Source organism: Dunckerocampus dactyliophorus, chromosome 19 (genome assembly GCF_027744805.1).
Source record: "Dunckerocampus dactyliophorus isolate RoL2022-P2 chromosome 19, RoL_Ddac_1.1, whole genome shotgun sequence".
NCBI classification, from domain to species: Eukaryota; Metazoa; Chordata; class Actinopteri; order Syngnathiformes; family Syngnathidae; genus Dunckerocampus; species Dunckerocampus dactyliophorus.
The window spans coordinates 6,505,433-6,533,127 of NC_072837.1; the positions used below are offsets into that span (position 1 = coordinate 6,505,433).

At 41.5% G+C, this 27,695-nt stretch overlaps 1 protein-coding gene across 8 annotated transcripts; it reads left to right on the top strand.

Annotated features, from left to right (window-relative positions):
- The first annotated feature begins 1,491 nt into the window (after nt 1-1,491).
- max (myc associated factor X) lies at nt 1,492-27,640 on the top strand. 8 transcript variants are annotated; one of them, XM_054762493.1, is made up of 7 exons: nt 1,502-1,669; nt 1,748-1,839; nt 2,939-3,166; nt 9,362-9,388; nt 20,045-20,152; nt 25,100-25,238; nt 26,272-27,640. In XM_054762493.1, the coding sequence occupies exons 3-7, from the start codon at nt 2,972-2,974 to the stop codon at nt 26,457-26,459; spliced, it is 657 nt and encodes a 218-aa protein (XP_054618468.1). In that variant the 5' UTR covers nt 1,502-1,669; nt 1,748-1,839; nt 2,939-2,971; the 3' UTR covers nt 26,460-27,640. The 8 variants fall into 8 exon arrangements, with proteins under 8 accessions (XP_054618465.1, XP_054618467.1, XP_054618463.1 ...); XM_054762490.1 differs by having other exon boundaries at nt 1,492-1,846; nt 25,115-25,238; XM_054762488.1 differs by having other exon boundaries at nt 1,497-1,846.
- The last annotated feature ends 55 nt before the right edge of the window (nt 27,641-27,695 follow it).

Here is a 27,695-nt window from a genome sequence, read left to right on the forward strand (position 1 = left end):
GCACTGACCTTGGTGATGATCCTGGCGTAGCGCGGCCTGTAGTAATTGACGAGGATGCCGATGCCGCAGGGCACCAGGATCATGACGAGCGACACGATGATGTCGACGTAAGGCACGGCGTTCTGCAGATTGTCGAAGCTTTGACAGTAGAGGAAGAGCATCAGGGGCATCATGCCCAGAGCCAACAAGGTGGAACAGGAAGTCATCACAATGCTGAGGAGGAGAACAAATAGGTTGATAGTCAAACGTTCAAGCCTTCACTAAGGTTGAACTGTTGATGAGTTCTGAATTTTGTTTGTTCAGCCACATTATAAGGAGCGGCAGTTTCTGCAATCAGCAGCGTGAGCTCTGACACTTTTAGTTACGTGTAGCTAAGACGTTAAAATATAGGTGACAATGAGCATATTTTACTCAATTTTCCATTTTTGCTGTTGTTTATATTTACAAATCTTTCAATTTTCTTCTAATTTTTTTCTCTGAATATTGTGATTTACTCCCATAATATTTTGACTTTATTCTCGTAATATTGGAACTTTTTCACAACCTAATTTTCCAAAAACTGCAACTTCATTATTTCTTTTCCCCTGTTTTGTCATAACATTACAAAATAACCTCCGTTTCTTTAACAATTCAACTTTATGCTTACATTTTTTTTTTTTCGGCATATTACTACCTTTTTCCCCTTAAAGGGATAGTTTGGATTTTTTGACATTGAGTTGTGTGACATCCCCATCAGCAGTGTACTACATCAACAGTGATGTACAACCCCCCCCATTTGGTCCCGCGAGTTCAGTTCTGGTCGGATTTCCATGACGAGGAACGTAGTTCTGCTCAGTTGCAGGGTCACAGTTTGGCTTCTCAAAACAATATGCGTTCAAAAGAGTGATACATTTGCATCATAAAAATGCCTCCTCAAAAAAAATCGCTCGCCGTTATATTTGTCTCCCAACGTGTCCATGCGCATTGTCGCACTGATTTTTTTAAACTATCCCTTTAATATTATGACCTCCTAATATTTCCACCACATGTACTTCATAACTACTCTTTTTTTCTTCATTTTTTCTGTTGTTTTGTATTAGTTTTCTAGTTTGTTTACATTATTATTAGGCAGATGGGACTTGACCATTTGCATTGTGACCATAAAAACAATACAGTACATTCTTTTATTTGCATTTTTAAGTGTGTGGTGAATATTGCAGGCCCTAACAAGATAGACGATGGCCTTGTTAATGACAGTATATCCGCCCATGCACACGTGTTATTAGCCGTCACATGGCTGTATTTTCAAGCCGTAACACAATGCGACCTTTGAAGATTCAGCATCATTATGTCACAGTATACAGTATGTAGCCCATTCTTGTGTCGTGTACAGATTGTGTTGAGGTGTTTTTCCCTTTTAATTTAGCACCTCAAGCCCATTCTTTCACACCACGTTCCCTAGCTGTGGACGAGATAAGATCCCCCAGATAGAGGAGGAATGTGCAGAATAACACTCCGCCATACAGCACATGGATGATGGACACGCCTGCTTCTATGAGGGTGAATGGCCGAAAGGGGTTTGCCATGTTATATGATAATCGAATGTGATAATATTGTTTTATGATCAGCAGGTCAGTCAACTCTAATGATGACCGGGAAGGACACTGACTGTACTTGACGGCCGCTGGAGGTTATTGAACTTCATTGAGAAATATACACAATAATGCACATGGATGTGTGTGTACCTGAGGTTCATGTCCCCCTGCAGAGCCAGGGCCAGGATGTTGGAGAGCGCCCCCCCTGGACAGCACCCACAGATGAGAACCACAACAGCTGTCATGTCAGCCAACTGGAAGGCCTGTATGACGTAATTGTGAATCTTACTTTACAACAAATATTAGGAATCAGTGGTGTTTACTATATGTTGGTCTCCTGCTCCAACACGGTTCAAGTTTCGCGGACTCGCTGTTTTGCGAATTTTTTAGTGCAATTTTAATGCTTTTTAAATTTTTTACAGCGTATGAACGCTGTTCCAGGCCGAGCCTGGCCCTTTAAGAAGAATTGCATTGTGGGAAGTTGAGTGTTGTGCTTCTGTGCTTTAGGAGGCGGCGGTGTTGCTCTCTCTACCGCCCATTGTCTTCTGCGTCCTGAGATTGATTGACAATTGACAATTGTCAATCAACCTCCTTCGTGCCGTTTCCTGTTGTGATCATGGCTGCCAAACTAGCTAACCGCGTGAGCTGCTTGCCAACCCGCAATACTGTAAACAGAAGAAGCTTACAGTGTGAGGAAAATGCCACAACAGGAGCAATATGTTTTAACAAGGATACAAAAACGCTACAGCCCAACGGCGAAAGACACTGGACAAAAACGGCCTGCATGGCAGAGTGCCAAGACAAAAACCACTACTGAACAAAAAGAACATTAAGGCTCATCTCAATTTTGCCATAAAACATCTTGATGATCCCCAAGACCTTTGGGAAAATGCTCTGTGATCTGACGAGACAAAAGTTGAACCTTTTGGAAGGCATGTGTCCCATTACATCTGGCGTAAAAGTGACACCGCATTTGAGAAAAAGAACATCATACCAACAGTAAAATATGGTGGTGGTAGTGTGATGGTGTGGGGCTGTTTTCTTCTTAAGGACCTGGAAGACTTGCTGTGATAAATGGAACTATGAATTCTGTTGTCTACCAAAAAATCCTGAAGGAGAATGTCCTCCCATCATTCCCATTGTGTCGTCATTGACTAATATTTCAATTTGTTTAATGATCTGAAACAGGCCTATTGTGTACAACATACTAACCTTGGCTAAGCAAAAGGCAGTAAGAGGCATGACACAATACTGGGCCACCACCGCAATTACCACACCCTTAGGTTTCACGATGTGACCCTGGAAGCAGAACACAAACACAACGATTAACACGATACCATTTGTGTATTGCATCTTCAACTAAGGCTGACGACGTCACCTTGATCTTGGACACCTCCATGGTGCATCCCAGTGAGACCATGGTGATGAATAAGACAATCACCATCAGGATGTTGATGGTTTTGTCCAGCACGGGCGACAAAAAGGACTCGAAGACTACAGCGCTGGTGTTTGCGGACGTCATGTTGAAGGGCAGCATGCTCTCGTTCTGCATCGGATTGGAATCGGACATCCGGCCCACAATGTGTTCCATGGTGAGGTCCTCAAACGTCTCATAGACTACAACACATGATACCAGGAGGTGACAAGTGAGTCAGTTTAGTGCAAAACCAACAGCATACACAATAATCTATATATGAACACTCATTAATCTACATACAAATTCTATAAATAAACAATGATTGAAGTACAGTACATCACTTTTTATTTTGGACTTGGTATTTCACGTCCATCGTGATAATACAGTATTTCCTAAGATAGTACAGGCCCCTCGAACAGACGCCGTGCCCTCATTCATTTTCTGAGTCATATAAACATGTTTTCCACAAGTGAAGGGCAGACGTGGCATCTGTAAAGCTGATGTTTACGGTGTTGTTCAAAGGCAAAGCGCTGCTGTGCGCATCGTGGAACATTTTGGGGCAAATGCTGCTAAAAATTGGCCTGAAAACATACATTTTATTCAATTCATATAATTCTAAAGATGATTATAAAAATGAATAGTGGTAGTCTTGCATCCTAATAAATGCCTAATCCCTCATGGACACCTTATACGCTCTACAAACACTCACGCGGCACTGTCATTCAGCTTTTCCTTGTTTTCAAATTCTCACATACTGCTTCTTATCCTACATTTTAATTCATATTAATAAATACACTATGTACTGTACGGTATTTCAGCACATGTACACTCATTTTTTGTTATTTATTTGTGTTATTATTAGGTAAATGGGAAGTACGCACTTAACTTTCCAATTATGGTTACTTGCCCAATAAATCCATATATGTGGATGATGAAAAAAAGTGTATAGTTTGCTGTATAATAAAAAAAAACACACCAAATGATTACACATAAAACAGACCACCGCCAAGCGCCATGGTTTCCCTCCACATTGTGATTCACACCCAAATAGTAATCCTACATTTTTTAGGTCAGTCTTTGATATTTTGTAGAACCTGTCCTGTATTTTTGTTTCCAAGTGCTCTGACCATTTTTTGTGGAGCTATATGCACAAATGCAGAAAATGGTCCCATCTCGCAACATTAATGAATCCTTTAAAAAAAATTCCTGGATCCAGACGGTGAGCCGGATCACCCCCAAAATGTAATCAGTTCTTCCATATCCCATATCACCATCACATTGGCAGAGTATTCAAAATAACTCGCAAGTAAGAAAGGTCGCAGTTGTATCGATAAGCAGCACTTTCCATCAGCCCGCTAATCACCAGTTCATAGTACACAGTATATGGCGCTGACAACCTTTAACCTAATAATCAATGCATACGGTAGTTACACTTTGCTGCTGCAGAACTCTATATTTATTGTACACATGGATGTAGCATAAATCAATATGGGAATATTGTCAAAATGCATGCATCATGTGTCAACAACACAACGTACATATTATAGTTTTATATTATACTGTAGTAAAACCCCACGTGGCTTTGCTTTTTTTCCCCCCTTCATCTCCATCATTGGCAACCACATCCTCCCTGCAGACGCACATCTGCACTGTGCACAAACATGACTTAAAAAAACACAAACATTTTACACTCTTAAAAATAGAAAAACACACAAATCACACACCATCATGTGTGGTGACAGAAACAATTACGCACCTTTTCTCAGAGGTCACGTACAAAACGAAGCAATAGTCCCATGTGGAGGAAACAAACAAACGCTCACGCAGACATATATTGTGTCGTTTACCTGCCAGGTGCCTCTTCTCTCCCCTGCTGCCAAAGACTCAATCTAGGACTGCTTCTGCAGAGTGACCTTTATGTCACTCGCTGATGACAAGTGCAGGTTGTGGTTGAGCACAGGTGCCATCTAGTGCACATCTGTAGCATCGGTGGTCTGCATATCTCATGAGCGTCATTACTTGTTGATCTCGGAGATGGAAGTGTCACGTTCCGCGTGACAGTTTGGGCTTTAGGTTTGAATGTTTCTTCGTTTCTGCCGTTTTTTCTGGTTCTGTGCTTTTTTTTTTTTTTGCTCAGTTTCTTCCCTGTTTGGACTGAATGCTTCACCTTTACTCTGGTTAGAGGGCGCTGTGGAGCGCACCTGCTGATTTTGTAGCTGCTTTCCTGTTTCTCCTTTTCTTACGCATTTTTGCCATTGCTGGACCGAGTTTGACACTTTGAAGAAATATTTATTGACACTTTATTGACAATTTATTGACACTGCTTTTTGTGTGTGGTGCCGCTCCGTGTGCAGTTATTATTTCATTCTCTTCTTTTTCCTTTCCGTTTTCTTTTCCTTTTCCCTTAACTTATCTGATATGATCTTATTGTATCCTGGCTCTTTTCTTTCTTCCTCTTTTCTTTTTTCGTCTCTTCCCTTCTCTCATTTTCCTTTTCCCTTTCGCTTCTCTTCTCTTCGTGTGCGTGAAAGTGAACCATTCTTCGTGTAATCCTGTCAAAATGATCCAGCCCACGTCAGTGGTTATTAACGAGGATTGCTTTTTCTTTCATTTTGAATGTAGCGTCGAGTATAATGGCCACGATTGGCAAGCAGGAGGGTACAGTAGTCAGCGCCAAGAACAAACGCGGCATGAGGTGGCCACGCTTGACAGACTGTTACTCGAATTCTACGGCCAAGGTTCCTGATGGCTTTCATGTGCTGCCTGCTCTTGAATCTGCCGAGGAAAAGGAAGGACTTCTGTGGCTCGTGTAGCTGCAAGGCGTCCACAGAGAAGGTGACTTTGTGAGTCTAATAATGCCTTATCTTGGACGACTCATGCGCCATTAATGCAAGTGTCACCTGACATGAAAGGACTTCATTCTAATACCGTTGTTGTCCTGTATTTAAAATGTGTGTTTGTTGATGTGTTTTGATTGATACGACAGAGCATAAGGCCACACACACAAAAAAAAAGGAATCTGAGATTTCAAGAAAAAAGTCGTCAATTTACTTGAATAAAGTCGTAAATTTCTGAGAAAAAAAGTAGTAATTAGTTGAAGTCTTCCAGTAGAACGATAGAGTCACCAGCAGGGGTGCTCTCCAGCTGGGTACTCTGAGCTGCCGTTTGGCTTGTACATACAAACGACAGTCAGGACCCTTTCCCCAACCCGAAGGCGTAGGGAAGTGACCCTCTCGTTCACCAGGGATGACTCCAACACAGAGGCAGCGAGCCAGGGGCATGATAATAAGCCACACGAGCACCACCGAGCACGTACTGGTCCAGACCCTTATGCTTGCCCCCCGCTGGTGGTGGGTCTATAAAACAAATCTGATCTAATGCAATAATAGAGTTGTTTTAGTTGCTGTAGTATTAGTGTAATAATAATAATAATATAATAATAATAATATTATTGCATTTTCATTGCGGCTCCTTATAATTAAAAATAATAATAAATCCACAATGACTACATACAGAATACACATTTATTTTTTCCAAAATATAACATAGTATAATATAAATAAGTGTTTTTACTTCCATTTTTTATAGTAGAAATAATATTAACAATAAAAATGGTAGCAGTCCTACCAGAAATAATTGTACTGTCAACACTGCTGTATGTTGTTTCAATTATTTAGCATTTTTTCCTTGATTAAAAATAACATCAAACTGTGTACGGTATATACTGTGAATTGATAGAATTTTTGCTCCCAAATACACCATCTATGAATAATTACCACTGCATTTTAGGTACTTCTCATGCGTTTTGGGATGTAGCCTTAAATACATTTCAAATAATATGTGAACTGTTCGTCAAAACCTTCCTTTTCTTTAACACTGCTAATACGGCTGGAAATAATGCAATTTTGTGTTGTTTGATATCGCTAAACACGTCCTCGTTGCCCTTTTTTTATTTGACTCCAAGTCAATATTCTTATAAGACTGTATAAAGTTGAAGCGACAGAATAAAGCACACTCGGGACGATGATAAAGTCACCGTATACACTGTATTTGGGGATAATAATGGTGGGTAGTTTGACTCCCACTACTTTTAAGTGAGCCTGCATGGACAACCATAGCAAGGACTAAACAAAAAAAGCATATTCCCAGTCAGAAGGCTGAAGGGTAGGGGGCAGAAAGGAGGGCATTTTACTGGTTAAACAGGCCAAGCCCTGTAAGGACTTGGGGGAGGGGTGGCGGCAGGCTGTGTGTGAACTGATCAGCCTCTCCGCATGCGATAATCACAGTTTTCTGCATCACATGCCTCAGTTTTTTTAACTATTTTCCTGCTTCAGCTCAAGACCCGACGCATCAATTCCGAGCACCCTGCAGGCCAGCTAGGCCAAGACCTTGCGGAACTCACTTTGAGGGGCGAGATTAGGAACAAGGGTGTGGCAAGTAGGTTGTTGTTTTGAGCACTCATGATCATATTTTCCTGGAAAGGAGGCAATTTCAACGGCAGCACCGATATCGCACTGCCACGAAGGCTTTGCCGCATGCAGCAGATGCAGCAGATGCATTATTGAAGCATGACCCTATTGTGTTGCGAACCTTTAATAGGCTGACTTTGTTTGCCTGTACACCTGCCTATGCGGGACATAATTATACAAAGCAGGTAAATAAAAGTGTTTACATGCAGAAATAATACAGAATAGGTCAGCACCGATGGAAGGTCTTGAAGGGCAGTGTGTCGCCGACAGCTGCTGTGGCCTCTTGACCTGCGGGGGGAAAGGATGAAGCCTCTGCTTTCATGTTTTTTTTACACATTTACTGAGCTGGCTGTGCAAACTAATCCACAATGTAAGCTCCTTATCTATCGCACAATTTTGTCAAAAAGGAAGACCAGCAGATTATTCACAATGTGTCCTACAACCAACCAACCAACCCCCACTCACCCCGAATGCTTGGTTTTATTTTGAACATACATCACATGTTTACACTTGCATAATTCAACATAGCTGATCCGACCCATTCTCTATGTTTGACCAATTAATGACAGCTTGTTCACCTCCTGTGTTTAACCTGTTGACTTGCTCACATGTTGCCACATGTTGTTGTTTTTGAATAGGGGAAGAGGGAATAAAGAATGCACGGCAGCAAAACTTAAATTCATGGTTTATAAAAGCATAAATGAATACATAAAGGAGTAAAAAATTGACATAAGCGTTGTATAATGTTTAGACAATTTCGATATGTATATACTGTAGATACAACTCTCAGACACATTGGAATGAATACACACAGATTAGAAAGATAAGATCTTAAATAATACATAATTATTAGATAACAAATGATGAATTTGGGATAAATGATACTAGAATTCTGTGTCTTTCATGTAACTTCTAAAAAAAACATCTATTATAATTAAATAATAGAAGCAGTCAATTGCAAGTGAGATTGACATTGATTATAAATGACTGGATTAGTGCATGTTTTGTGTTCAATGTAGCGCTGTTCCACGTCACAGTGAGAAGTGTTTTACTATTCCACGTGTCTCTGCCCTGGACCTGTTTAGCACCATGACATAGTAATATAACAATAACTACATTTCCCATAAAGCAGTGGGACAAACAGGGCGTTGTGGCTTGTGGTAAACTCGACATATGTCCTGGGAGTTGTAGTTCAAAAATGAACATCAAGTCCGGTAATATATGAGCAATTCATAAGCTTAACAGCAAAGAATACGCTTGATTATAAGAGCTGATCATTTTAATGTGAGCAAAAATCACCAGTTGTTCCAAGTATCGCAATATTTCAAGGTGTAGCTTGCAAAAAATACCACATTACCCACAACACCCCGGGGTTCGGCGCATGCGCGGTGGAAAGCGGTAGCCTGGCGTGTGGAGTGTAGTCACGTGGAGACAGTCCGCCTCCTTACTGTCCAAACAGAACGTGAGTTGCTAGCAGTCTGCCTGTTTAGAGCGCCGCTTGGCTGCTAAAGCGATCCATGTTGTTTTTTTAAGCCACGCGTCCCTTTAAACTTGACCATTTTGTCGAAGAATGAGTGATAACGACGATATCGAAGTCGATAGTGACGTGAGTACGGACACTCTTTTCCGCCCTTGTTGGACCGCTTTTATTCGGCTTTGTGTTGGTTTTAGCCGAAGTAGCTGCTCAGCTAGCGTTAGCTACGGATAAGCTGGCTCGCCGTGCTTGTCTCTCTGGTCTATGTGAAGTAGTTGTGTCTGAAGTAATTTAAAAGGCTGCTTTTCTAACATGAAAGGCATTTATCTCTCTGTATTGTTTAACAAATGGAGCAGCTTCGGTGCAAACAGATAAGTTGCTAAACAATTATGGCTACAATTGTACTTTTTGTTCTGTTTTTTTGCAGGAAGACTCACCGAGATATCACTCTGTGGTGCGTAATACTGGGGGGGGGATTTGTTCATTATTAACACTGGGTTCATATTGTTGCAAAATTATTTCCCAAAAGCACGGATTATGTGTGTGCTTTTAATAATAAGGCGTGGGACGTGTGTGGGCTGATTTTAAAAATCGAATGTGAAAGCACTTGGTCATATGATCAAGCTAGGTTAAATGTGAATTGATGTATTGCATGCATTTTAATGACAGTGATGGTCGCGTTAGTGCATTGCAGACAGGGTATCCCCCATCCTGTTTTACGCCGCCATAGGGACACGGTAACACGGCAGCTATATTTAGACCAAAGCTTTACCAAGCTGCACATTCCTTTTTTACTCTCTTGATAATAATGTAACCAATGGAGTCATGTTTTATATAGCCGTGTGCAGGCACTATAGTTGCATCTCGGTGGTTTCCTTGACACGACGGGGATTCCTCTTGCACATCTAGGTCATCTCGACTAGTTTTACATATTACTGCATCCATGGCGATGCTGCAGAGCGAAGAGATGCAGCCTGCATGTCGGATAAGCCTTCGTGTCAGAAAAGGGCTGCAGCCGGGATGTTTTCTTGTGTTGCAGCCTGTTATTAGAGCCGTCTTCTCCACAGGCCACCGAGGGGCTGGCAGGCTAAATGAATGACGTATAGCTAGCTGCACAACATAGTGGTGGTGGTGGGGAGGGGGGCGGGGGGGTGCACGACGCAGTCAACTGAGTTCTGCAGACATATTGGGAATGAGGCATGATGTTAAGCCTCCCGTTGTAAATTGACCAAATACCTGCATGAAAATGTGCCTCATGAATATGCATGAGGGTTGGCATTAAGATTTAATTCACAAAGCAATTGGAAAATGAAATGCAGCAAGTGTAAAAAGAAGTCAACCACTGAAACCGAAGTAAAATGACACGTGACGGAGATGTAGTGGTCCACTGTAGGCGTCGCACTTGTCAAAGGTCACCCATTATGCAAAATTGACATTTTAATGATGTTGTGGCAGTAGTATGTGTCCCTGAAGACTAAAAATCTATCGTCTCCCTCACTTTTGAGAGATGAGGCGCTCAAACGGTTGCTTTTGAAGTTGCGTCATGACGTCATGGACATGATACCCCCTCTGAACAGCTCCTAGCTAGGCGAGCCCCATCGCTCCCACTATTCACAGAGGACAGCTATGTAAAAAAAAAAAAAGTTTTTGTAGTCTTGCCGATCCGATCCAGTACCGATCATTTTCTTTTTTCCAATAAGCTTTTGTTACAAACATGAATTTGTGGAATTGAATATGTTTATGAAAATATCTCTTCAAAGCATTACAAATAATGCAACCAGCGTATGGCTGAGTTTACTTTTTTTGTTACACAGCATGACCAACAATATTGTTTGGCTTTTGTAACAAGCCTCTGTGAGTCATGTCCCTAATCCAATAAAAGATAAAATTGGAAAAAATGGCTGTGAAAAATGCTTTTAGGATAGGGCTAATCTTCTGACATGGTTATAGATCAATTTGGTGTGTGATTTAGAATATGAGTTTTTGGGGTTTTTTTTATTTATTTATTTTTTACAAACTCTCTTCAGCGCAATAGTAATTTATTGACGGTCCCTAGTGTAAACAAGCAGCGGTTATAGCAGCGCTTCCCGTGTGAGCAGGGGCGGAGCCAGAGATTTTTCATGCGGCCATTACTCACATAGAGGTGGCAATAAGGTGATACCCGAATGTTAGATGGGCAGAGGGGCGGCCGGAGAGTGACCAAGGGTGGCCACAGCCAGCACGTAGCTCCACCACTGCATGCGAGCTCCCCACACAATGGCACCTTCTTGCGGGTGGCGGGAGTCGAGTGGCAACCAGCTTTGAGGCGCACTACCGCACCTACCATGTTGGAGTGTGGCCCACAGTTACGAACGTGACACGGCAACCGGATCGGCCCGATCTTGAGGCGGAAGCCAATATTATTCGACCTTCAAAATACAGTGAATCGGCAGCCGATCCCGATCCTGAAGATGGGATCGGGACATCCACAATATAAAAGGCTTCTTTAAAGTAGGAGCCCAGCTAACACGTCAGCAAATAGGCAAACCTAGCATGATGTTGTTCTTAAAATGCCACTGCAATGTTAGCACCATAGCACACATAGGTATTAGGGGTGTCACAAGACATTCGGTTCACGAGCCGATACACGAGTTCGGTTCTCGGAGAACGAGACGAGATGAGATTTTAACATTCTTTTTCAAGAAAAGAACAATGAAAAAATATGAAACAATATGACAATATATTGCAATTTACTAATTACATTTTACTACGTTACACTCTTCTGCACTCTGTGTGTATGCGAATGGCCCCGCCTCCACCCACCCAGACGAAGAGACTGTAAGGCTGACAAAAGGGCTCACTCTGTTCATGCTGTTGTTCTATGGAACAAACGTGTGACAAGGTGCGGAAACCAATGCCCCATCACGTCCCCTCCTGCTACCCCGAACACGGTGAAGCAAAGCATCGGCTCCAATATGTTCTGCTTGGGGACTGTCATGGCGAGCGGACTCGCTGCCCACAGGGACACGGGTGATCATCGTCTATAAACTCCGAAGCTTTGCATAGAAAAACGCCCACAAATGTTGCTCAGATTAAAGCTACAGATGTCCGCCATCTCCTGGTGTAAAGTAGTAACTACATGAGGCACGTATTTGCAGCTATGGTTTGTTAACTCCGGCAAAGTTGCTTGTTGCAATTTTTGCGACTTTGGCACTGAAAGGGACCTTCAAATATTTAATATCTATTTTATACAAGTATAAAAAGAAGCGAGCAGCAGATTTGTTGTGGTTATGCCAGTGCTAAGTCACAAAAAAATTACATTTTTAGTTCAGTTGTCATCGTCACTCCTCTTCTTTATCACTGGTTCTGTGGTGGAATGACAAAAAAACACTAAAACCCAAAGAAAAAGCAAAGCTAACTCTGGGAGTTAATGCTTTAGATGCTGCCTGAGCCTAAGTGAGGTGTATTTTTCACCTAAATGTTGGTCCGTTTCGAAATACTGTATGACTGCTACCAATATGACTTGGGCGGAATGGCTCAGGTGGTAGCGTGGTCGTCTCCCAACCTGAAGGTTGCGGGTTCGATCCTCCATCCTCCCGTGATGGCGTCCAAGTGTCCTTGGGTTAGATACTGAACCCCCAGTTGCTCCTGATCATCAGGAGGCAAATGTGCCAGCAGTGTCAAAGTACCTTGGAGGTGGAAAAGCGCTGTACAAGTGAAAGACCATTTACCAACAAACGTAGCCTGGTAGAAGTAAATATGACATGCCAACATTCTGCTGATGTAATGTCTGTTGTTAACACCTGGAATTGACTGTCAGCCCTTTTATGAGCAACAAACACATCCGGCTTGTTATTTGTCCATCGACGAGAATGACACAGAGTGGTATTCGTTCTCACATAAAACGGCAAACATCTCTGGTCTCATCTAAGTAAACATCTTACATTCAAATTACTGTATACCACTAAGTGTTGCATGCGTTCGTTCTGAAAGCCTCACTGTTGCACTACTGCAGTAAAATAAAATCCTGGCGCAGTAGTAGTAGTGTGTAACGTACCTTAAAGCAGGGGTGTCCAAACGTTTTCCAGCGAGGGCCACATACAGAAAAATGAAAGGATGCAAGCTTTGATATTTTGTAAGCCAACACATTAGATATGCTAAGAAGCTATACTGTCTGTAGCTCAGGAAAAAACTGCATTTCAACTTTGTAACATATCTGTAATATAGGTGAAATGCTACTTAAAATGACGTTTTAGCTGTAATAATACGAGTTTATTCTTGTAAAATTGGCACTTCATTCGAATATGACTAATATTTTGACACTATTCTCGTCAAATTACAGCAGTTTGTTCCACTTCTGCTGATTTTTTTTAAATTTTCCAACTGTTTCAGTTCAGCTTTCCTCTTGTAAATTTTCTTCTTGCAATTATAACTTTATATCTTTTTTAAAAAAATAATGTATTTCTTCTTTATTTCAACATTGCTACTGAAATGATATTTTTCCTAATTTTACAAGTTCATTCTCATATTTTCTTCAAATTAGAAGTCGATTTTTTTCCTCGTAATATTTTGACTTTACTTCTTTCTGCTGTTGATTTTTTTTTTGTATAATTTTCCAAATATTTCAACTTCTTTTCTCCTGATATTTTGACTTTATTCCCATGTTAGAAATTTTCCCCCAACCTAAGTTTCCAAAAATTTCAACTTTATTTATTGGTTTTGACATAAAAAAAAATATATATATATATATTTCAACGTCATGCTACTAAAATGACATTTTTCCTCATACTATGACTTTATTCTTAAGAAATTATGACTTTTTTTTCCTTGCTAGATTACAACTCTTCTCTTAATATTTTGAGTTTTGATTGATTTTCCCATTTTTGCTGCTGCTGTTGTTTTTTTTAAAGTTTCCTTCTTAAATAACATTTTTAGACTGTGCGGCGGGCCGATTAAAATCACCGGCGCTGGCCGCAAATGGCCCCCGGGTCCTACTTTGGACAGCCCTGCTTTAAAGGGTTTCTAAGCTACACCGCATTCAGACATCAACCAACTACAACGGCATCCAGCACAGACCTCCACCAGCAGGACAATGCTCATGTGGATCAGTACCAAATGATAGTCCTTTCCACGTGCTCACACCCTGCGCATGCTGAAAAGGTAAAAAGGATCTTGCAGCAATAACAAAAAGGACAGAATCTGCACTAAAAATGGGGATCCCCTTTGCAAAACTTCCGTGAAGTAGTTTGAAATAGCATCAGTAATTCATGAGCTTTATCATCATCTTTACGACAAGAGGACCGTTTTCTCCACTAACATGCAACCTCCGTGTAAGAAAACAACATATTTATTTGTAACTTTATTTTTGGAACAGGGGTTTCTAAGCACCTCCACGCTGTCCGCAGGACAATGTGCGATGGCCATCGGTAGCGAAGAATTCCCAGCTCTTGTTTCCTCCCCTCACCACCTGGAGCACTTATGTAATGCATCATAGTCAGGTATGAATAGAATGGAGGGAGCGTGCGGTGCCAGAGACAGCGAGAGAGAGAGAGAAAAGGGAAAATGACAGACTGATAGTGGCGGCATGGTAATCGGACACCTGTTTGTCATGGTGACGAATGTGCTGAGCTACAAACCGCCGCATAGAAGGCACCCGTCACGTGTCGCATGTTCATAGTACAGAGAGATGATTGTGTCGACATTTAGGGCAGTTTTCAACCATTAATAAATATTCCTAATAGTCCATTTTGTTAAATTAGACCGTTTCGAGTGCAGTCATTGTAATATCTGCCTCGTACTGTAGTGCTGCAGTCCTACATTATTAGTTCAGCAGTAGCCGCCCTTGAGTTATATGCTTTCACGTTTTCTGCGTTTTGCGCCCCCCCCCCAAAAAAAATCCCCTTTTTTGAGTATAGTCGGATACCATAGTTTTGTTGCAAACCAGCATCACCAAAGCACTATTTTCCCCTTGGTTGACGTGTTAATACTCCAGTCACACTGTATGGCTTGATTATTTCTATTTTCAATGCTTTTTGCCGTAGTCTAGAACCATAAAGCCTGTGATGAGATTACAGTGTTTCACTAAACTGAAATGCGGTGTCTGCAGTCAAGATTTGTAAGGGGATTTCATTCATTGATTTCAGTGAAAAGTGAGAGCGGCTAGTATGTATTATTATACAAAGTGCACGGCCCACTGACCTCAACGTTTTAGTTGTCATTAAAAGTCTCCTGTGTGTGTTTGTGATTATCCACGTGTACAGTCGTCTCATGTCATTTCGCAGTTCGAATTTCGCGGCTTCACTCCCGTTTTTTCAAAAATATATTAAGTAAAAAAAAAATGATGCTGTTTTGTGGTCGAATATGGCCTATTATTAGCCAAAACATATTTAAGCAAATGTTCTGTATTTTTTGCCTAAATTAAGTATTTTCAAGCATAGAAATGGCTGAATGAACTAAAATGCAAGTATATTGGAATTTTGCCCATCATCCACAATCCTTATGTGAGACGTGCACACCAATCTGTCTCTTTTCTGTCTGTTCTAGAGATATAAAAACCGCTAAAAAGAGGCAGCTAGGAATGTACGTAATGGGGTGGATCTATAAAACCTACTGAAAAAAACGGCAACAATGCCCCATGTACATAATGTGACCTGCATATGAACCAAGCTACAGCGACGTTGTTATTAACATTGTTACGTCCAAGAACTACGTTATGGCTTAGTGACACCTCGCCACACCACACCGGCTAGCTACTAGCCGACTAGCTTCACCACACACTCGCTCACAATGCCTCAGACCACTACCGAAAGTTAACGCCACATATTGGAGCTGCTGCCACTGCTGCTGTGTTTTTGGGACCGTTAGCGCTACATGTAGCCTTTTTTTCCTATGTTGCTATGTGAAATCAATGCGCCCAAATGACCAAAATACTATTGCTATGCTACACTATTACGGTTGCAAAATAGTATTACATGTGATCATAAATATGCCTGTTTACCGCATGGTTACAGCATGTACAGTATATAAAACCATAAAATGTTGTTGGAAGTTTTGAGGGGGTGTTTTAAGAGCGGGTTTTGTCAGCAGAATAGGTGTTCCCCATAATGTGCGTGAACGATCTGCCTCTTTTTAGCTGTTTTTATATCTTTAGAACGCACAGAAAAGAGAAACACGTGTGTTTAGGATTGTGGATGATGGGCAACATTCCAAAAAAAGTGCAGTTTTCCTTTAAAGACGGTGGTGTAGTATTCCACACTGGTCTCTAGGTGTCAGTAATGTCACTGTAATGTTCGGTGAGACACACAATCACCAGACTTGATCGCCCAAACTACAGGCTTTTAAGGCAGGTTTGAATTATCTCGCAACAGTCAAAATACAGTAGAACCTCGGTTAGCGTGTTTTTTTGGTAAACGCAGAAAATGTATTTCACAATTTTGCCTAGGTTTGCCACATTCTCCGGTTAACAAACAATATGGCGCACGTCTTCTCGTGTTACTAATACACTGCAAGAGCCCCATCTTTGTATATAATCAGAAAAAGTCCTTCCTTGTTAGCATCCTATTAGCTAGCAAACAAAATGGCTGTCTTTGGGGACAGTCGTCAATAATCTCATCTTCAAGTAACCTTAAATGTTCATGTATTATTTATCCCTTTCATTCATCATTTATATGTATTTATATGCATTTTTAATTGTTTTCTGCCTGTCAAACTATAATTGTAAAACTATAAAAATGTGTTTTGCGTTAACATTTTTGGCTTTCTGGAAAGGATTGATTGGGTGGACAAATTGATGACGCTAACCAAGGTTCCACTGTAATCGCTAATAAAAATCCCAAATAAAAACACGGGAAGCAAGATGAAGCTCTACTCTGAACACACTGCTTCCCCAAAGAACACATTTATAGCAACAGCAAATGGTTTATTTACTCTTCTTATGTCTACTATATTGGGTAATACGAGGGTAAAGGTGACTATAGGGGTGTTAGTTCATGTTTAGAGAGCTCTAATAATGTCAAAAAAGGTATTTAGAATGTCGTAAACAGGTTTTCTATGCTCCTAACTATGAAAATATTCCATTTATATATAAGGAATCCTACCTCGTGGAAATTCACTAATCACGGTCTGGAAGCAGTTAATCACAAACGAGTGATTACTGCACACAAGTGTTTTTAACTTGACATTTCTGCAGCGAAATTGGAAACAAAGGCACAAGATTTATACAATGAGCGACAAAAATAGGTGTTTTCCACCATTGCTTGGCCACGCCCACAACTGTTTCACATTTCGGCGCATTGAGTATGAAAATGGCTGCCAGCCTCGTCCGACACGCCATCAAGAGGATGCGTGCGTTTGTGTCAGGGTTAATGAAAGGAGATTGTTGTTAGTACGCAATTGAGCGTGCCGTGAATTTGTGATTTTTAGATTGTTCGCGGGCCTTCTCAAGATAGGCGTTGTGTGTGATGGTCTAGTTGTAGACAACTGTTTTTAATTATGGCCTCATGACATTGATGCTAATTGTTCCTGGTTGGGGAGTCATTGTAATTTCACACTGAAAATGGAAAAAGCTGACGGCCCTACCCACCAAGCATGACACACACACACACACACACACACACGCGCGCGCTCGCGCTCATACTCATATCGAGATGTTCTCTCATTTGTGCTTTGTTTGCCTTTTGTTGCGTCACACGAGCACTACTTTTAGCTTAGCGACAGCGCAGATTTACCCAGAATCAGAGCCAACACAAGGTCACGATGGCTCGGCCAAAAAACAAGTACAGCAGCAGCTGATTAGCCCACGTGGCGTTGCATCATGTGATTGCCGCAGCCATAATGTGCCTTTGCCCTCAAACTGTGAGATTTTTAATGTTGCGTCTTGTCAGGTATTGCAGGGTGTGCCCTGAGCAATTCAGACAGTGATCCATTGCTGTGCATTGCTTACAGCTCACTCCCATTAGAAACTGGAGCTCTCCGTTTCAGTAATTGTATTGTAACCAAATTAGGTCTCCTCTAATGTATAAGCAAGGACTAGCTTACCTTAAGTCTTCCATGTTAATTTACGGTTCTGATTGTGTATTTGGGGCAGGGAGGTGGAGGGGTGGCGGTGTATTTGAGTGTTGGTGTGGTGGTTAACAAACATCAATGCCCTTCAGACGTCCTTCAAAGTTTCCAGTGACACGAAATGGGGTGAGCGACAAAGTCGACGCGGCAATTTTCCGGCTTTGGTGGTAGTATCAGGTGTGTAACAGGCAGGTCGCCACCTCTGTGAAAGGAAATAGTGGAAGTGAATCACTCCAGACTCTGTTCTCCCGCCCTGTTGTGTTGAAAGCAACTGTTGCTGTCCGACAGTACGCCGCTTTGCCGCTCTGTGTGAAAGGAACGTTGAATAAAGGCTCAAAATGTTGTTTTGCGGTGTGAAATAGGCTCACAACCACACTGACATTTACAGCTGCAACAATTGATGAATCAATTATTAATCGTCAACTATTTTGGTGCTTGATTCATTGTTTTTAGATTTAAAAATGTAAAGATCCTCTGATTTCAGCCTCTCAAATGGTAAATATTTTTTAAAAAATGTCTTAGTCATCTATGAAAGCAGACCTATTATCTTTGTGGTTTAGGCCAAAAACAAGATGGTCACACACATCATCTTTGACTTTGGAAAACAGTGAACAACATTTTTGCCCCTTTTCTGAAACCACCAACTTTTGTGGTTTGGTTCGTATTGATTTTTCCTTCTAGGGCAAAGTTGACCGAAGTGTGGCCCGGGGGCCATTTGCAGCCCTCTGCATATTTCACAGTACAATTAAACAAGAAAACTAACTAATTTAAACACCAAGAAAAATGGAAAAAGAGCAGTAACTTTATGAGAATGAAGTAGAAACATTAGAATAACATCATATTATCAATATTAGTAACAAAACAAAGAACAACGTGGCAATTTTTGGAAAATTAGCTTGGGAAAAAGTTGTGATATTCCAAGAATAATGTCAAAATGTTGTGTGAGTGAGGCAGTGTTATGAAAGAAATGACAAGAAGACAGTAGAAGTATTTGTAAAACTGGAAAAGGAGCAGTGGAGAAAAAGTAATCATACACTTTGTGACCTAGAACACAAAGCTGAGATGCAGGCTGTTTAAAAAAATAATTGAAAAAATATTAAATGCATATATATAATTTAAAAAAAATATATATAACATGGCTGAACATGGCCACTCAACATCCACGCCTCATGTGGACAAAGTACAGTTTCCCTCAAGTCTTGTGTATTTACGAACTTGTTAGCATATCTGCATGGATTGGTTTACAAAATGTAAACTATCAAGGTGGCCCCGTATCCTTTGATTTTACCGTATGCGGCCCTAACTGGTCTACGGCATAACCGAATACTCGATTCATCGAAAGAGCAAGCTTCCAACTAATCGACTAAGGAAATAACTTTGACTGCTCTTTGTAGTTTGTCGTAAAAATTGTATTTTAAATAAAGTGTGACAATTTTGGCAACAGAATACTGACATCTGTGCCAGTGTTTAAACGGGAAGCTTAACAAGTGTATTAGTCGTGTATTGGTTGAGAAGTGTAACGACGTGCTTGTGTTCAGAATTCCGGTGCTTGTGAAAGCACCTCGCTCTGACTGTGATTGGTGCATAACAAGGAAGTGTTGTGTGTTCATGTGGACAGCAACAGAGACGTTAGTTGCACAATATCACCCTCCAGTACTTGCGCCGATAGCTATTGAGTTTTTCCGACCAGTTACCACCAGCGTCATAACGATGCCAAGGTTGGGCACACATCCCTAGTCCTATTAGAAGCAGTACACATTAGCCCATCCCCGTGATTTACAATATTAAAGTGAATTGCTTTGAGAGCAGGTTTGTGTCTTACATTTCAATAATAGATCATGCAGATTTTTTCCCCCTCACTAACAAGGCAGCCTTCAGCATATTGTCCCCTTCAGTCGCCATGGTAATTTTCCGTGATGAAAAAAAAAACAACACCCACTTGAAACCTAAAGGCCGAGTGGCACTAGGCAGCAGGCGGGGTGTGTGTGCTGGCCGAGCGCCGCACGTCTGCCGTCGTCTACCCACGCTGCTGTGCTGCCCGGCTGAAGGCCTTGTGACTTTCTCATTGCAGGCAGACAAACGGGCACACCACAATGCGCTGGAGCGCAAGCGTAGGGACCACATCAAAGACAGCTTTCACAGCCTCCGGGACTCTGTACCTGCCCTGCAGGGAGAAAAGGTTGGTAGCCTCAATAATGGTACAGAAACAGCACCAGAGTAAGATGTATATATTATTATTATTATTATTATTATTATTATTCTTGTCTTCACTGTGTGTTCAGTATTAAATAATGGCGTTGGGATAGTATATATTGTATAGTAAGAATGGAGAGCACAAGGTGGAAGCTGCATGTCAACTACTTGGGCCAGCATCAGGAAGTTATTACTAGGAAATGTCGCTGCTCACTTCCTGTTTTGACAGAGCGTTACGAGAGCACCCCTCCCCTGGAAACCAGTTGGGTGGGTGGTGTAGTTGGAGGATACTTGTGAGAGGGAGTGATGTTTACTGTGGGAGCTGCCTCGGATGTCCCTGGGAACCATTGCACAGCCAGATCGAGCAGTGCAATGAATATTAGGGCCGAACCACACGTATACGGTTATACACACAGTGATGCTGTGTTAAAGGCTACCTTCATTCCTCAATATAATTATCAATATAATGCTGTGTATTTAAGCCTGTTTGTAATACTCGGCATATACCGTCGGGCCTCGCTACATCTTGGTTCGAACATTGCGCCCTCAAGCTATGGTGGTTTTTCAAAAAGTAATTAATAAATGATCGTTTTGTGGTTGAATACAGCCTCTTATTAGTAAAAAAAAAAATAAAATAAAAAAAGCATATTCAAGCAAATTGTATTTATTCTTAGTCTAAATTAAGCATTTTTAAGCATGAAAATGGCGAAATGAACTAACTAAATGTACTAAAATGTAAGGCAGAAGAAGCATTCTAATTATTCAACTTTGGCCACTAGGTGTCAGTAATTGTCCGGAGAGACAAGCACGAGACGTGATCGCTAGACCAGTCATTTATTTATTACTCTGAACGTATGTCACTTCCTGTCCTCCACACACCTCTCCGCCCGCCACCAAGGGCCCCTAGGGAACACGTTTACTGTGATACACGAGCAAGAGTTTTATTTATGTTTTAAATAGCTTCTTTACGCGTAATCAGTCTACTAAATTGTGTAATATGAGTGTAATTTAAAGCTGCCATTACAATGCACTGACAAGACAATAGGCACAGCAGGAAGTACGCTGTCCAGGGGAGAAAAAAAAAAAGACACTTGGCGGAAATTCACCCATCGTAGTCGGGTCTGGAACCAATTAACTGCAATAAGTGAGAGACGACTATTATGTTGTTGTGATATATGACTTCATAACATAAGTTTTGAAGTACACTTCAATGGAGAAGTGTCCATCATCATCACAACATAACGCACAAGAATGTTGTTTCTATAGTGCCACTTCACTATAGGGGTTATCTCAAGGCATGTTCCTTATGGATCTGGTGTAGGCACATGCTGCTCAGACTACTGAGCCCCGCATGAGCAAGCACTTTGGTGCCGGAGGCATGGAAAAACCCTCTCTTAAGAAACATCAAACAGATCCAAGTGTGGAGCGACCATCTGCCTCGACATGTTGCGTTAAGATAGAGGCTTGGCAGAGGGACAGAGGGTAGGGTGGGGGGGGGGGGGGGACAATAGCTGGACGAGATCAATGGTGATAAGGAATAATGACGACGGTCGGTTTTTAACATAACCGTTATTATACTCCAAATAATGCCAAACAAGCGAAGTCTCAAAAAGTCTGATTGGAACAAAAACACAGATTGAATGTGGATGGAAGACAAAAAAGCACACACAGCAGCTGTGTTCAAGTGGACGTGATGTGTATGTTGCTAGATACCTATGTTTGTGAGGACATGGCCTGAGGGACCCTGTTGTAAGAGCTTCTTGTGTTCGGCTGGATTTACAGCCAGTTTTGTTTTTTCCCCCTTCCATGTAGCCCAGTTGGGATAGAAATCAGTGAACAGGGCAGGGGTCACCAACGTGCACCAGGTAGCCCCCCACGACCACATGAGGTGCCCGCAAGCCTGCTTTTCATTCAGGTTTTCAGTTACTAATGAAAGAACAGTAGAAAGAAATGCATTCTGAAATACAAAATGTGAGTTGTGGACACCAGCATTTTGTTCATGTTCTGGTAAAACAAGCATATTCGCTTTGTTTGGGTTTAAAATAAGCTCTGGAAATAAATGTTACAAAAATGAGTCGCTCTTGGCCATTTTCATTTTGTAAAAGTAGCTCTCACAAGGAAAAACGTTGGGTGACCCCTTGAATAGGGCATGCTCGGATCTGAATCAGACCTTGGTCTCTTCAGATATCAATCAAATATCAGCCTTTTTTTTACCATAAGACGGGCACATTCATTTAAATAGATTTAGAGATACCTGCTCGTAAACACATTATGCACCTGGTCTGCCAGACAGTAAGAAGACGTAGCAGGAGGGATCAGGTTTACCAACTTGGAGTAATCAAACTCCTCCAGATAGTCAAATAATAAAAATAAATAAATAAATAAATAAAAAGCGACGAGTCTTTGATTAGTATCTGGGAATCTGACATGAAAGCACGTATCGCTCCTAACGAGCAGCAAGTGCTGCTGTGGCCCCCCTCTCATCTAAAAGCACCGACAGTCTCAGTCATTTGTTGGTTGAAACATATTTGTTTTGCTTTTCCTGTTGTTTTACTCGCTTTTTGCAAATGCCTCACAGCCAATTATGCAAATTTGACAATTATGTCATTAGTATGTCATTCCAGGCCAAACTAAACACTATGCCATGTTTGCTGCTGATGTTGTTACTCTTGTTTACTCGTGCATGGGACATGTGTATGCGGCTTGTTTCAGGTGGTGACTAAATGTGGATACAAGCAAATAGACAAAAGGGCACATAAAGACCAGCGGTGTAAATCCAGCCTTAAATGAGACTTAATGTGTCACAATGAGGGCTTTTTGTTGAGATGAAAAGAATTGTTGCTTATAGAGATGATAACAATAGGTAACAATAGGTAGCATCCACTGCATGATTAATAACCAGAAAGTGTTTTTAGCAATTTCTGAAAAGTTGAGTAGAAGCTGTTGTTTGCTCCAGGCTTCTGCAAAATTCCGAATTTGTAATTTCAGTTCAGTTTGTTTGAAGAATTGGAATTTGAATTGAATTGACTCCACCCCACAGGATGTTGAATTGGAATATCCATCCATCCATCCATCCATCCATCCATCCATCCATCCATCCGTTTTCTATGCCGCTTCTCCTCATTAGGGTCGCGGGGGTGCTGTCTTCAGGCGAGAGGCAGGGTACATCCTGGACTGGTCGCCGGCCAATGGCAGGGCACATATAAACAAACAATCATTCACACTCACATTCATACCTATGGACAATTTAGAGTCGCCAGTTAACCTAACATGTGACAAAACACGCACAGGGAGAACATGCAAACTCCACACAGAGATGCCCAAGCGGAGATTCGAACCCAGGTCTTCCCGATCTCCTGACTGTGTGGCCAACAAGCTAACCATTTGGCCACTGAGTGTTTATATTCCCAATATGTTCAGGAAGTGGAATTAAATTAATTGCAATTCCTAATAGCCAAGTAACGGGAAGAATTTTAAAGGACTCCTGCCGTTTTTTGGGAATTTTGCCTGTCATCCACAATCCTTATGTGAAACATGCCGACATGCTTTTTCTTTTCTGCACTTTCTAAAGAGAGAAAAAGAGATTAAAAAAACAGCTAGCATGTGGGAGCTCACAATGCACCTAATGGGACACACCTATTGAGACTGTAAGGCCTTAAAAAAAAAAAACTAAAAAAATGCCAACATTGTTGTATTTACATAACTGACCTGTATGTAAACCAAGCTGCAGTGACATTGTTACTGTAGCAGCTAACACGAAGAACTATTTTTCCAGCGTAGTGACACAGCGCCTCATGCCACTACGGAGAGGTAGGAGCCCACTCCAAAACAATGCGACACCAATCTGTACTGACTAGGAAACGGGAACAAGCACATGAACAACTACGAGTCTGAGCCCACATTCCATGTTTTGTTTGCACACAGCTAGTTGGACTGTGTTTTGATATCATCTGCTATGTGCTCCATGTGTCACAGTCAATATCGCGGAGGCTTACTTCTTTTCCACTTTATTTTAGGTAGCTGGAAGAAAGTTTCTATCCCTGCCAGGTTTGTTAGCGCTAAAAATTCTTCGTTGGTTGTGATGCAAAGGTCCCCCTCGTCGTAAACACCCAAGCCTTTTCATCAATGGTAGCACTGTATGCCACCACTCAGTGCACTAGAAACGCTTCATTTCTGTCGGCGTGGCTTGGCAAGCTCCTCATTTACACCACCAAGTCGTGCTGGTGTAATGACTGGGGGCTATGTGAAGTCAATGCACCCGGGAAAGACGTTCCACTTATGTTTAAAATGATGAAAATATGGCAAAATACTGAAAGTATCACATGTTACCATGGATGTACCTGTTACTGCATAGTCCTAGCATGGATATAAAACCATAAAACATTGTTGCAGGTTTTTAGAGGGCTTTGTAGTCGAAATAGGTGTGTCCCATGAAGTGCATCGTTAGCGCCCTCATGCTAACGTTTTTTCCTTTCATGCTGATGGATTGTGGATGATTGGCAAAATTGAAAAAAAAGTGCAGTTTTTTTTTTTAAATATCTGTTTTATAGATTATAATTGTCGATGGAAAATTGCTGTCAGTCAAATATAATTTGTACATGAGGTTCATAGTAATATTATTTCTATAAAATATGCTAAATAGTCTGGAATGTACGGAATAACAGTAAAACATGATTCTGGAATACACTAAAAATATCAATTGGATTTTCAACTCTACTTCCTGTTGGCAACCTCAATTCCAGTTCATGGAATTGAATTGAATTTGGTAGACATCCTCAGTTCCATTTGGAATTTTTGTGCAAGCCTGGTGTGCTCACTGAAGAAGCTGATTTGTGTGTGTGTGTGTGTGTTTGCTTGTGTTTGTGTCAAATGTGCTGATTTTTCTCTGCACCCCTGCGTCACTTCTCCCAACTTTTGCATGTGTCACTAACAGCAGTCTACCAAACAGGCGTCTCGAGCTCAAATCCTAGACAAAGCCACAGAGTACATCCAGTACATGAGGCGAAAAAATCACACACATCAGCAGGACATCGACGATCTCAAGAGACAGAACGCCCTGCTGGAGCAGCAAGGTATTGCATTGTTTATGCTATTTCTTTCTGTATTGACCCCAATATAAGACCACTCCTGTTTTTTTGTTTTTTTTTACATTAAAAGCTGTTTTTAGAATAGTTTGTATGACATAATACATTTTTTTCAATCATGTTTTCAATCCAAAAAATGTAGTGTATAATTTAGTATTCCCTTGCTGACAAGATTGACAATTATGACTGCTTCATTTGTCACCATTATCTTAACTTCTCCTCGGTTGTTTGCTGCCTTGCCCAACAAGTCGCTGGTGTGTGTGAGTGCCAGGAGGAGAAGCTCTGACTCAATCGGGGAGGATATGTTTGTGTTTGCATTCATTGATTTCGGCTCTCCACGTATACGACGACGTATCTTTTTCAGACTTTTTTTCCCAGGGGAAATATTCAGGTCAGTACTTAATTAGTAGACCAGCCAGGACACCTTGTGTCAGGCTGATAAAGCATCTCCAAACTTTTGACTGGTAGTGTAGTTGTAATTTGTCAGTATTTAACACATACATTGACTTTTTAATTTTTTTTATTTTTAATTCTGACCATAAGTTGTACAATGTGAAATTCCACCAAGATTTTGGGGAAAAAATGTCTTAGAATTCAGGGAAAATGTCTTGAGTCATACAAAAACACCCAGGCTGATTGCTACCTATCCGCAGCCAGGCTAGCTGCTATTATTTGTGTCATCAGTGTTGTAATTTTTTTTTTACATTTTGCGTGTGTAAATCTCTACATCCGGAATGTAAGACAACGCGTCTTTTGCAGACTTTTTACAAGGAAAAATGTACAGTCATCCCTCGGTTATTGCGGTTAATTGCTTCCAGACCCGGCCGCACCATAAGTGAATTTCCACGAAGTAGGATTTTAAAAAAAACACGGGGCGTGGGGAAACGTGATGTAGTGAGGGAGTGATATTCGAACCGTGATATAGTGAGGGTTGAGTGGTCGTATATTTGGGTCAAGAGCATGTAATGAAGAAGTGATGAGTGAGCGACTGGCGTTCCTCCATGTTTGCTGTGTTTTGTAGTGCGTGCTCTGGAGAAAGTGAAGGGCTCGGCGCAGCTCCAGACCAACTACTCGTCGTCCGACAGCAGCCTCTACACCAACCCCAAAGGCAGCGCCGTGTCCGCGTTCGACGGCGGCTCCGACTCCAGCTCCGAGTCGGAACCCGAGGAGCCTCCCAACCGCAAGAAGCTGCGCGTGGAGGCCAGCTAGACAGCGGCTGGCGCTTTGAAAAGGAGAGGAAGCCTTTCCACCACAACTACCATCACCACCACCACCACCACCACACCCATCGTTCTTACTCCTCCCCCTTACCTGGTGGGCTTGCACTGGAGACTCATGACCCCCCTCAGAACTCCCCGCACCGCTACCACCATTGTCTCCCACAGTAAGACAGGGGAGGTCAACAGGGTGGAGTTCTTCAATACCCACACTTTGCCCACCCACCCCTGTTTTGTTTCCCTTCTAGCAACAACCCAAAACCCAACAAGAGGCAGCTCGGCTACTTGGGGGACTTTTTAAACGTTCCCATTAGGTAGCCCCGCCCCCTCCCAGGGTTTGTGTGTGGGAGGGGCAGGTGCACACCAGACATACTCCTCAGCACTGCTATATTATATATTTTTGGTTTATTTTGTTACCCAACATAAAAAATAGCCTGGTTAGAACTTAAACACCTAAATTAAACATCCTGGACAAGTTTTTAAAAAGCATTAAAAAAAAATTGTACATTTGTAGCTTTTCCACGAAAGAATGTCGATGCTCCGAGGCAAAATGTTAGTGACACCCGCTCACCTCAGGCCCACTGGATTGCAGATGTTTTCTGCGGTGACACATTTGTTAAGAAAAAAAAAAGAAATTGATGTTTTGAATGAGAATATTCCTAAACTTGTAACGTATTTTGTCCTTTAGCTTGAAGTAGTGAATGACTTTAGGTGGCTGAATACATTAGGCAGCTTGTTTTATAGACCAGTGAAAAAACAACAAAAAAAGAGTATTGATTGGATGTTTTCAAGCTCAAATGTATGTTATGCATTTTGTAGTCGTCATCTCACAGGCCACGGAAGATGTCACTTAAACAGGAATGTTCCAAAGTAGCCAATCCAGCCCCTCTGTGGATGTGTTGTGCTTTACAAAGTCCAAAATCGATGTTGCTGAATCCCCGTGGGGGGGGGAAAGGAAGCATTTTTTTTTGCGTGTCTAGGAAAAGTGTCTCTCTATATTGTTTCCATATGAGTTCCATTCAGGATGATTATAATTAGTGTACCGGGTCTTTGTTTTGTCCGATTCCATTCCATGGAAATTACAAGTATGTTGTACATACTGCCAACAGTTGTCTTGCAAGTTGAGGCCTACCTTTATTATGAGACTATAAAATAAACTATTTTATCCTTTAACACACTTCTTTCAGTTCTTTAGTTGTGTGATGACTTGAACAGAGTTCACCTCCCA